The following is a 12,231-nucleotide window of genomic DNA, read 5'->3' as shown; positions in this document are numbered from 1 at the left end:
TAGATGGTAACATCTAGTTTGGGGCTGCAACTCTGGAAAGCAAGTTTGAGTCTGTCCTTTAGTGTGACTAACAAACATCTTTTTTTTTTTAAGAAAATGACTGCATTTTTTAAAAAACCTTTGGTGATTCCATTTATCGTTTTTTAAATTTATTTATTTATTTATTTGGCTGCGTTGGGTCTTAGTTGCGGCACACAGGATCTTTGTTGTGGCGTGCAGGCTTCTCTCTAGTTGTGGCGCACAGGCTCTAGAGCGCACGGGCTCAGTAGTTGCAGCATACGGGATCTCTAGTTGTGGCGCAGGCTCAGTAGCTGCGGCGCGGACTTAGTTGCCCCGCGGCATGTGGGATCTTAGTTCCCTGACGTGGGATCGAACCCACGTCCCCTGCATTAGGAAGGCGGATTCTTAACCACTGGACCACCAGGGAAGTCCTCCATTTATCATTTTAACAATTCTAAAGTTTACACTTCAGTGGCGTTAAGTACATTCACAATGTTGCGTAACCACTGGTGTCTCCATTTTGACTATTAAGTGAAGCCCAAACTCAGCCTGAAGTTCAAGGCTTTCTACAATCTGTCCTTAGTCTAAACTTCCAGTCTTCTCCAGCTGTTCCTCTTCATGCTCCCTTCAACCCCAAACAAAAAGCAACTTGCTTTCCCTAGAACCAGTCTGAATTTTCCTGCAGGCGTCCTTTTGCTCCCATTGCTTTTGCCACTGACGTGGTCATTTGACCCACTTTCCGTATCAAGATCATGTTTGTCTGTTAAGGCCCACTTCAAGTGCCCAGATAGCATTTCGTTTTTATCATTTATGGCTATTTTCATATTTGGTCAGTTATTTCTGCATGTGTCTTAGTTTCTCCACAAAATTGCTCTCATTCATCTGTGCCCTCCATTTCTTAGCACCTCACAGTATCTGCCTTACAGTGGGTACACAGACACCCAATTTGAAATAGTTTAAATAGGGTTACTCAAATGTGAGAACAAATGAACTTACATAGAAAATGAGACCTTAACTTCAGTAGTTTGTCTTACTGAACCTCGCTGCTCTTCCCCATCCCTACCCCCTGCAGAACCTCAGACCCTTTTCTAGTAGTTGGGAGCCCCTGGGAGGGGGAAAGGCATGTATTTACATCCCTCTCTGCTGCCGCTCATGCTGTTTTGCCCTACCCATCATCTGTTTCTTCCCTTGGGATGCTATCCCATCAGTCTGCTTAAGGTTACAAGTGCCCACTCTTAATAATAATACCTCTGAAATTAGGATGCTTTCAACTTCAAGTAAGAAAAGCTCCTATTCAAATGGTTGTGACTGTGAGCAAGTTACTTAATCTTTCTAGCTTTCTGCCCTCCATCTGAAATGGGATGGAACTTACCTCAAAGGCCTTACATGAGGAATAGATGAGAAAATGCACCTAAAGCGCTCAGTGTAGTGCCTGCCCTGTAAGGCTGTGTCAATTACTGTACTCTTAGTGACTCCAGAGCCTACATGTGGCTCTGGGTCAGTGGGCCTAACAGGAGTGCCCATCACCTGCCGGCCACTGCCAGTAAGATCTCTGTGTAGACATTGATCTCATGTAATCCGCATAACAGCTCTGAGTTAGAGATGAATTATCTCTACTTTACGGATGAGGAAAATAATGCAGTCAGGATTTAAAGCTGGAAGTCTTAAGTGGAATAACATATGATTTCTGGAGAACATATTGTGGGAGACAGATTTTACTTTTTCATATATTCTTTTCTATCTATTTGAACTTTTAAAAATCATGTCCATGTATTATTTTCAATTTTAATTACTAGTTAATAATCTCACATAAAGTACTAGCTAATAAAAATAGAAATCTTTTTTTTCTTTTTTTTACCACACCTGTACAGTTTGTGGGCTCTCAGTTCCCCAACCAGGGATTGAACGCAGGCCACGGCAGCGAAATCCTGGAATCCTAACCACTAGGCCACCAGGGAATTCGCCTAAAAATAGAAATCTTGTTATCAGTTTTTAAAATACACATGGTCTTTAATTTTCTTAATAGGGGAGAACAAGGCTAACCATCTTCTTCCAACTTTTCACACAAAGGCCTCAAATAGCTGTAAGTTACCTGCCCAGTCACTGGGGGATTTTTCCCCATTACAAAGAGCCAGTTTACATGGCTCTATGAACGGTCTTTTGTATTTTCTTCCACTTACCAGTTCTCCTACCTTCTAATCAGTGACTATATTTTACATGTTTACTTATCAATTTACTTATCAATCCTAGGCATTGAAGCATCCTGCAACTTGAAACTAGTGCCAAATTCTATCTGTTTTAGCAAGACATCTTTGGGTTATAATCCCTTTACTAGAATATAAGATTATTAAGCACAATGCAAAAATATTTTCAAGCAAAAATGTAAAAGCAAATTCTAATTAATAAGCTCATCCTCACTTCAAAGTCTTATGAGCAAGGGATCATCTTATGTTCAAATACTCTGGCATTTATCTCTTTTTGGTGTTTTGTTTCTTTCACTCTGGTCTGCAAACTTTTTCTTAAAGGACCAGATAGCAATTTATATAACCATTTAAAATGTAATCATGTAAAAATGTAAAAGACATTCTTAGCTCACATGTGGCTGGCCAGATTTGCCCAATGGGATTTAGTTTGCTGATACCTGGTCTATTTGCTAAATTCCCTTGCTTTCTTGCATCATTTGAAAGAACAATATAATTCCCCTTTCTCAAAAAAGTAAGGAGTGTTGTTTTCCTGTCTAATGTCATACTGTCATGACTTATTAGTTACTTGCACTAGACAAAAAATAACCCACACAGTGGCTTATGCAGAATATTTTATTTATGTATTTGATATCTGTATAGGTGTCTCTGTCCTCATCTTTGTCTCTGTATCCTTATTGAACCGCAGAATTCCTAAAGGATGAGACTTGTATCTGTTTAACTCAATTTGTATACTCTCAGCAGAGCACAAGCATCAAATGGACATCTGACATATTTCAATAATGATAAACACAAGAGAAAATCAAATATAAGTCAAAGAGACATAAGAAAAAAAGTAGTTGAAGACACAAAATTCCTTATTTTAGGATTATGCTATACATAACCTGTAAAACCTACTACTTTAAGTTTATATATGAGATTATATTGGTTTTATTACTTAAAGAAAAAGGGAGAAATTGCAGTGAGTTACTGGAAGAAAATGCAAAGTAAAAGTAACAAATATTGGACTAAAAAAACGTAGTGATCAGTGAGGAAAAACAAGAAGTGGAGTGAAGTAGATTTTCATTTCACTACACTGATTTTCTCTTCATGTTAAAAAAAATATTGCCTTTTAGTCTTATTTGGATTGATTGGAAATGGGCAGTGATGATCTTTTTGGACTAGAAAACCAACAACACAGCTCATTAAAACAAAAGGAACAAAAGAACAATAACCAAACCATACTTGTAGGGTTACTTCTAACATGGAAGCATAGGAAAAAAAAAAGCTCAAAGGCCACATTCTGTCCATTGCACCCTCCTCAGTTCAGAGAGACAAGAAATGGCATGGAAAACATCTTACCCAATTAATCCAGAAACCTCTAAACTTTCATGACACTTTTGGAAAGGTTAACAGGTTTAGCCCAATATTTAGCATAGCCATTTCATGGTTTAAAATACATACTTAAGGACAAGTAGATAAACCAATGATCAGAAAAACGGAAGCGTGCCATTCCCATTACGATGTGATATTAAAGTGCTGCCTAAAGACATTTTATAAAGTAAAAAGTGTTTGAAGTTTAATTTTACAAAAATTGACACCATTAAAACCAACACAATTATTTGCTATGCATCCAATCACTGAGGTAACAATATTATAAAAATATGTAAAAAATATTCTAGTTTCATAATTACCAGATATGCTAATTCCCATACAGCTAATATAAATTTGATTATTAAAAAAATAGTTTTGTTTCCTTAAAAGCACTTGATTCATTTACCATTTAATATCAGATAGATGTTTGCTATCCTGAAGTACCAAAAAAATTACAGATAAAAATGGCAATGTCTATACTCTGGGTTTCTTGTTGGGTAGATCCTGAAGACTAAACTTTGGAATTTCACCAGAAGGAGCATATGGAATTCTCTTTGAAGACACCTTTTTGCCAATTGTTTCAATCTAGAGGGGAAAAAAAGATTTTAGAAAGAAAATTATTAACAATTACAATACTTAAATGTAAAAACTCTGTAATGTAGTATAATAAGGGCTAAAAGCTAGATGCTTTTTTTCTTTTTAAAGGCAGAAAAAGTTTCTCAAGTCGTCTGCGCTGCTATGAAAGATCTTTGGTTCCTTCCACACTGTTTATGTTTCTAGAGTCAGTCTGCACTCCCCTTTTCATATTCATAAGAGGGCACACTGACTCCTGTCATTCTCAACACCAGACCCCCTCAAACAGAATAGGGAACCACCTGCCACGATTGTTTCAGTAGCACATGTGAAAGCAATAAATAGACCGGATTCCAGTTAATTCACATTCTTTCAAACTCTATTCTAATGTCTGTTTCCCTCATTCTAAAAAGCTTGCATAAGCTATAACAGCATAGCTTTTTAGAAGTTCAGGCTTCAGAGTCTGAACGGATCCAGCTGGAATCCTGACTGATAAGTGCTGTTACCTAAACCCTCGAAGGTCTTTCTTCCTCATCGTAAATGGTGTTACCCATCTACCTCAAAGAGCTGTGGTAAGGATTCAATTAGATAAAGTGCTCAGCACAGTATCTGGCATGCGAGCCAACCTTCAATAAATCAACGGTAGTCAATTTTCATTTTGCATATTACATTAAAAATTTCCCCCCTCTATCCAAAATAATCAATCTTATCTTTAAAGACACTGTTTCTTTAATAGTCATAAGTTTATCTCCTCTCCACACAGCACAGATAAATATACTAAACAATCTTCATAAATGTCTTTTTAATTAAAAATTAATATTTAATGCTGACTCGTACCACAAAGGGCTTCTGCTTTATATTCATCAATTGTCTTATTTAGTGGCTTATAAATTCCCTTTATTTAGTAATTCCAGTCTAATTTTTTTTTAATCCTTACTTGGAAAAGTTAATTTTATAAGAACTCAAACTCATTTTAAATATATATACCTCTACATATCTTCTCCTTTAGATGAGTAACACAGGAATGAGAGAAAATGTGTCTGTGCCTGCAAATAATCTTTAAAAAATAACATTGCTGAGTTTCAGTCATGACTGTGAAAAACAGTCACATTACTCACTAAGGAGGGGTAGGATAAAAGGGCCCCCAGGGGGACTTCCCTGGTGGCAGAGTGGTTAAGAATCCGCCTGCCTGGGGAGGGTGGGAGGGAGGGAGATGCATGAGGGAAGGGATGTGGGAACAGATGTATATGTATGACTGATTCACTTTGTTATAAAGCAGAAACTAATAAAAAAAAAAAAAAAAAAAAAAAAAAAAGAATCCGCCTGCCGATGTAGGGGACACGGGTTCGATCCCTGGTCCAGGAAGATCCCACATGCTGTGGAGCAACTAAGCCTGTGTGCCACAACTACTGAGCCCGTGTGCCATAGCTACTGAAGCCCACATGCCTAGAGCCCGTGCTCCACAACAAGAGAAGCCACCGCAATGAGAAGCCCGCACACCGCAACAAAGAGTAGCCCCCGCTCGCCACAACTAGAGAAAGCCCACATGCAGCAACGAAGACCCAATGCAGCCATAAATAAATAAATTAATTAATTAAAAAAAAAAAAGGTCCCCAGGGTCTTTGATGGAGTGTGAACAGACAAGGATGTCATCTGATTTTTCTTGCAAGTTAATCTCTCATGAATGAGACATGGGCACTGAATTCTAAATAAGAAGGATCTTCAACAAGTCAGTGACAGGTTAAGAGAACCAGATCAGATATTTTCAACAGTGGATGAAGCCTTATCAGTACCTCTCCAAGACAGCTGGTACCGAGCAGACGCACACAGCCAGCTCTAAACACTGCTGCACTCTGCTTCGGGACTATGCTGACCGCAATCTCCCGGCAGATTTCTTTATCCTCCCAACCACCCCCCAAGCCTCCCACCCCATTTCTGCTCTGAGGAAATGGAAAGTAGCTCCCTCTTATTAATACTTTTGGGGCCCCTGGTAGAATTGAAATGGATGCAACATAAAATGTACTGTGCAGGTTTGTGTCAGCTCTCTAAACGTTCCATAATTAACTGACAAACTCTGAATTAAAAGGGCCAGCACCACTGCAGCTCCCATACTTTTCATTCAGACCTCTCACAGCACCAGCACAGTGCTGAGCACCCAGAGGCACAGGATCCTATACCAACATGTGACAACTATATTGCATATTGCAGTTTTCAAAACATTCATATAGGAATAAGTGACCTGGCCTCAGAGTGGGTCAGTGTGATGCAGACAGTGCAGCAGAGTAGCTTTGGAGGCTCCAGGAAAAAAAAAAAAATTTTATGTGTATATTTTCTTACTTGATGTTTATATGAGGTAAGGCAAGGCATATCTTGGCCCCATATGATAGGCAACTGATATTATGTAAGAAAGACCAACACTGAATGACCTTTAGATCACAGTTTTAAGGAGGGAGTGGAGTACTTCACAAATATCACAGAATTTCCCAGAGAACTGACTGACATGTTGCCCAGAGTTATGCTATTGCTAAATGAAAAAATTTTTTAATTCTAAAACTCAAAGCCTTTAAAAAGGAAATGACCAAACAAATGAAACAAAACCAATCCAGGATCATGCTTACCTGGAAGCCAATGGTTTGTAGTTCATTGTGGAGCCCATCCAGGACACGTCGTCCATCAAAGATAAAGGCTGGCTTCAGCATTTTTTTATGAATGCGTTCATAGTCCAGTTCCTGTAAAGACAGAACCAAAGAAACAAGTAGAGCATATATGGGAACACATACTCAACCCCAAATGGTACTAGAACACCTCTAAAATTTTCCTTAATCTCACTACTGTCGCCTCACCTTAAACATGTCCCATTCAGTGCAAATCACAACAGCATGGGCACCATCACATGCTTCATAGGGGTCCTTGGAAATGGTCACGAGCCGGGCCACTATAACAACCCAACAGAAAGTTGGAATAAGAAAGGAGTGATTTGAAATTATGCATTTTAACACTAAGATTGTTGGAGGAGTTGAGGGTCTGACAGAAGTGGAATGGTCTGGTTGAAGTGTGAGTAGGGGTAACGGTGGGGGGCCTGGAGTGCTCCCAATTTTGCCCCAGAAGCAACTCCTTGGAATCTCCGGGACTTTTTAGAATATGTCGGAAAAATCACTAGACTAACCCATAGCTGATTACTTCAAATCAAAGTTGATGAAGCAGTGTCTGAGAGTTTAATTTTAGAGAAATAAGGTTGAAAAGACGGGCCTACCAATGATATAAATGATAAATACTGAGCAACCAAAGGTTTCTAGAGGACAAAGTCTGGGGGCCCAAACTCAAAGTGATACATGAGACTCAAAGCCTACTTACCTTGGTCATCCTCTGAAACTCCTGGATGAGAAAGATCCACAACTATTTGTTCCCTTGGTACTTTTGGATCATATATATGGAGGTGTGCGCCTTCATCCATCAAATATTTGCTAATATATATACTAGACGACTCTCTGAAGGAAAAAAAATCAGTATTGCTGCACTTTTAAATGGCATATATTCTAAATTTTTTTTAATTATTTTTTTTTGGCCATGCCGCATGCAGGTGGGATCCTAGTTCCCCGACCAGGTATCGAACCCACAGCCCCTGCACTGGCAGCACAGAGTCTTAACCACTGGACCACCAGGGAAGTCCCATAAATGGCATATATTCTAATACCTAAGGGGTTTAATATACAGGTGAGATTCTATTTCTTGTGAAGATATTGATGTCCACTTTATTTTTATTCTTTACACTATATACATACATGTATTTCACATATACAACCACCATCAAAAAATCAGGATAAGGCCTTTCTCGCCTTCTGAGATGACCCACACTCTGTCTGTGGAGTGTGTTTCTCTTTAAATAAATCCACTTCTTACCTAAAAAAAAAAAAAAAAAAAAAAAAAAATCAGGATAAGATGAGGAGTTAACATTCTCAAAAAGGTTGAAATATTTCAAAGAACTGGTACCTCGTATCACCGGTGTCCTTTTTGAATGCAAACCCCAAAATAGCTATCTTCTTATCAGTCACTGTATTAAACAGACTGTCTATAATCCGGGAAGCAAACCTCCTTCTCTGGTAGTCATTCATGTCTATGACCTGAAATGACAAGGACAATTATGCAAGGATCAGTTAGAAGAGGTGCAGCCTGTACCATACACTGCTCACAGCTTTATGGTGAGTACTCTTGTATGAATACAAGCCTTATAAATTAACAGGAGGCAAAGATTAACAACCTCTTTAGTATCTGCAGACTGAAAAAAATGAAGAATTACCCACCCCCCACTCCTTATAGCCAGCCTGAAAATTTTCATTTTCATTTGGCTTAACTTTCCATGCATCGGGCTGGGATGGATGTTAAGGTGGGGAGCACAGCTAAATTTCAACCCCATTTGAGGTCCAGCCATGAGTCCACCTAAAAAAAGGCAGCTAGCCAACTTCTCCAAACCCCGTGGAAGCAAATAAACCCCAAAGTATTCCTTCATATGCTCACTCCCAACCCCTCACCAAAACTGAGTGTGAGTAGAAAGTGGACAGAGAACAGTCAAACTATGTACAGAGTTATAGCTCCCTCTGGATGAACCATAACAGCACAAACATCTGGCAAAATTTTTAACTAAATGTTACGAGTAAAACATAACATAGTCTCTGATCACCTAATCTGTTACTCTCCTAAGAATTTACAAACAAGACATCATATTGGTGACCAGATGGATATAAGGAAAGCCTTTTTTTTAAGGCTCTAAGCTTCTAGAAGCCGTCTCAGAGCCTGAGAGCTTGGGAAATGAGCCAAAGTTTTGGAAAATCAAGCCTTTATCTAGATTTCCCCCACAATGGACAGTAATATAAAGCCATCATACTGGATTGACTGAAATGAACCTAAAAGTGTACATTTCCCTAAAAATGTTAATTTCCTCCCATTCCTACTCACTGCTGAAATCTGAAAAACTGTAAACTTGGGGAAAAAATATTTGGGAAAGTTACATACACTGGCTGTTATCTTGAACAAACTACTTAACATTGCTAAGCCTCAGCTTCCTCATCTATATATGAGGGATAATATTAACAAGGAGGACTAAGATACTACATGTAAAGTGCTTAAAAGAGTGCCTGGCACAGAGTAAGCATGCAATAAATGTTAACTCTATTTCCACTTTGAGAAGGGTCTCTAATTTTAGCTCTGTGAATCTCAAAGGGACAAAACAAATATCAACATATGCAAACCACTTGGAAGCATGACAATAGAGGTTCTTTTGCCTTTACTTTTATCTTACGCCTTTTAAGATAAAGAAGAATTATAATTAAAAGTAATATTTCTTGCTTTACTCAGGGAGCAAATTTAGTTATTAAAATTAGAAGGAATACTGGTTTCTCATAAACTTCCATCATAGATGATTACCAAAAAAGACAAATTATAAACACAGAACCCCAACAAATAAACCTAAAATGAATATATTGAATATAATAATAATTGAGTTCCTGGAAAAAATTAATCCTATCAAAAACATTTGACAGAAAAAGGTGACATGTTTTAATCAGAAGTTAATCATAACCTGTTGACTATAAAGATTAATACCTGCTGCCAATAACGAGCTACTTCGGGCAAATTTAGAGCCTCACAGAGATAAACCAAATTCAGAACATCCTTTTGAAAGCAACTGCCACCAAAACCTGAAGAAAGGAAAAAAAAAAAAGATAATATTTTCATTTAGGAACCAAACAACTAAATCATATTACAAATTTCTTTGTCATACTAATCAGAGGGCCTATGCTTGGATTTTTAATAATAAAATTTGAATGTTGGAAAATTAATGGGTTTATAACTTGTATGAAATTTGCAAGCAACTAATCAACTCTATAAATAATTTCCTAATAATTATAAATAATCTTAAATAATTACAAATAATTATAAATCACTTTCTAGCTTAAGTTTTATTGTGGCTATGTTTTCTTTTTTTTCCCCTCATTCAGCTGGTATCACTGCCCTGCATCTCTAACTCTAACATAGAGCTGGCAAACTTTTACAGGCCAGGTAAAAAATATTTTAGCATTTGTGGGCCAGATATTCAACTCTGCCTTTGTAGCTCAAAAGCAGTCATAGACAATATGTAATCAAATGGGCATAGCTATTTTCTAATAAAACTTATTTACAAAAACAAGCTGTGAGCCGCATTTTGGCCTGGGGGCTGTAGTTTGCCCACTCCTGTTTTAATGCAATGCAGTACACAATGAGGGTTGGCGTGGGCTTTGGAGTCAGAAACATCTAGCCACTCATTAGTTTTATGACTTTGAGCAAGTTACAAAAATTCCCCCAATCCTTAATCATCTCTAGAAATACCAACACCTTTGTAAAAGGTTATAAGGATTTTTTTTTTTTTGGCTGTGTTGGGTCTTCGTTGCTGCGCGCGGGCTTGCCCTAGTTGCGGCAAGCAGGGGCTACTCTTCGTTGCGGTGCGCGGGCTTCTTATTGCAGTGGCTTCTCTTGTCACTGAGCACAGGCTCTAGGCACGCGGGCTTCAGTAGTTGCAGCATGCGGGCTCGGTAGTTGCGGCATGCAGGCCCTGGAGGGCGCAGGCTCGGTAGTCCTGCCACGCAGGCACTAGGGTGTGTAGGCTTCAGTAGTTGTGGCTCACAGGCTTAGCTGCTTCATGGCATGTGGGATCTTCCCGGACCAGGGATCAAACTTATGTCCCCTGCACTGGCAGGCGGATTCTTTTTTTTTTTTTTTTTTAAACATCTTTATTGGAGTATAATTGCTTTACAGTGTTGTGTTAGTTTCTGCTGTATAACAAAGGCAGGTGGATTCTTAACCACTGCACCACCAGGGAAGTCCTGGTTATAAGGATCAATAATTAAGATATATAAAGTTCAGAACTTGGTGCATAATACACCTTCAGTAAATAGGAGCTACTTTTATTAAATGGCCACTAGGAGAAAATATCAAAAAGATACAAAAGGCCAGGGAAATCAGTACTGAGAAATGGCATAAAGCCCCAGAAATACAGGAAAGGCTGTCTATGGCCCCATCTGTAAAAGACTCTACTTACCTTTACATCAATCTTATTAACTTATATGCAAAAGAAACATCGTCAGTTCTTATTAAACTCAGTAATTATGTTCTACAGATTTGCCACAAACGCTGAATTAGCAAATACTGAAGCACGGCTCCTAGGCGAAATACAGCATTAGGTTCCTGTGAGCTTCTGGTCACATTTTTGCCAACTGATCAACATAATCTTGTTTTATGTGTATTTCTGTTTAAAGACACCTTATTTAAAAATATTGTTGATTCATTAACATTGAACTCACAGCCAATAGCACTATAATTCATGCCTGAATGAATGAAGCTTATCAAACCACATGTATTTTCTCTGTAAGGCACATCATAGCTTGCTGATGCTTTGGAACACTAGACAAAACTTCAGCAATATGCTTGGGGGCCATTTTAAACAGTGAAATCACAGGAAAAAAAGCACAAAAATGCAGCACTAAATAGACCACAAAAAGAGCACAAATTTGCAGTATGAGAGCTAAAATAAGAAGAAATGAGTATTGCCTTATTCAACTTCAGCTGGGAATATATGTGTTGGGTGACTCAAATTTTTTGCTGCTCTGTTCATGTCTGCAAATGACCACATGAGTATTGATGTTGGGTTACAAATACATTTTATCAAGTAGGCTAATTCACAAATATGGAATCCACAAATCATGAGGATTGACTGTAGTTCACCAAGGTCACATTTCCATAATTGTATTAGTAGGAAAAGCAAATGATAAGGAATTTTTTCCTATTTGCTTCAATAAAGTGTTACATGATTTCCTATGTGGTATCCCAAACTTATTCTACCTAAATGTTCTAACAAAATACTAACATATTCCTCCTAAAACATTGAACTATGTTTATCTACCAATCAGTCAGTAATTATTAAACAATATAAGTAACAGTTGCCTCACTTAGAAAGTCCCTAATAGGCTGAAGCCTACATGTATAATGGAATCATTGTTTTAAGGGCATTTAAATTAAGCAAAGGCTTCCTTAAAGTTAGAGACCTAGCTAAATGAACCTACTTTATGTACAGAAA

At 38.1% G+C, this 12,231-nt stretch overlaps 1 protein-coding gene across 2 annotated transcripts in view; it reads right to left on the bottom strand.

The window, feature by feature from the left end:
• Positions 1 to 2,802: 2,802 nt before the first annotated feature.
• UGDH (UDP-glucose 6-dehydrogenase) overlaps positions 2,803 to 12,231 on the bottom strand; it is a 30,032-nt gene continuing 20,603 nt past the window's right edge. For both annotated transcript variants that reach the window (XM_060110924.1, XM_060110933.1), the window contains 6 exons: positions 9,726 to 9,820; positions 8,118 to 8,248; positions 7,482 to 7,615; positions 6,971 to 7,062; positions 6,746 to 6,856; positions 2,803 to 4,139 (listed from right to left, as the gene is read on the bottom strand). In XM_060110924.1, the coding sequence (XP_059966907.1) occupies positions 4,029 to 4,139; positions 6,746 to 6,856; positions 6,971 to 7,062; positions 7,482 to 7,615; positions 8,118 to 8,248; positions 9,726 to 9,820 (674 nt within the window). In that variant the 3' untranslated portion in view covers positions 2,803 to 4,028. The remainder of the gene's footprint in view (positions 4,140 to 6,745; positions 6,857 to 6,970; positions 7,063 to 7,481; positions 7,616 to 8,117; positions 8,249 to 9,725; positions 9,821 to 12,231) is intronic.

Source organism: Mesoplodon densirostris, chromosome 1, assembly GCF_025265405.1.
Source record: "Mesoplodon densirostris isolate mMesDen1 chromosome 1, mMesDen1 primary haplotype, whole genome shotgun sequence".
Lineage (NCBI taxonomy): Eukaryota > Metazoa > Chordata > Mammalia > Artiodactyla > Ziphiidae > Mesoplodon > Mesoplodon densirostris.
Note: the sequence above shows the minus strand (reverse complement) of the source record. Positions and strands in the feature narration are given on the sequence as shown.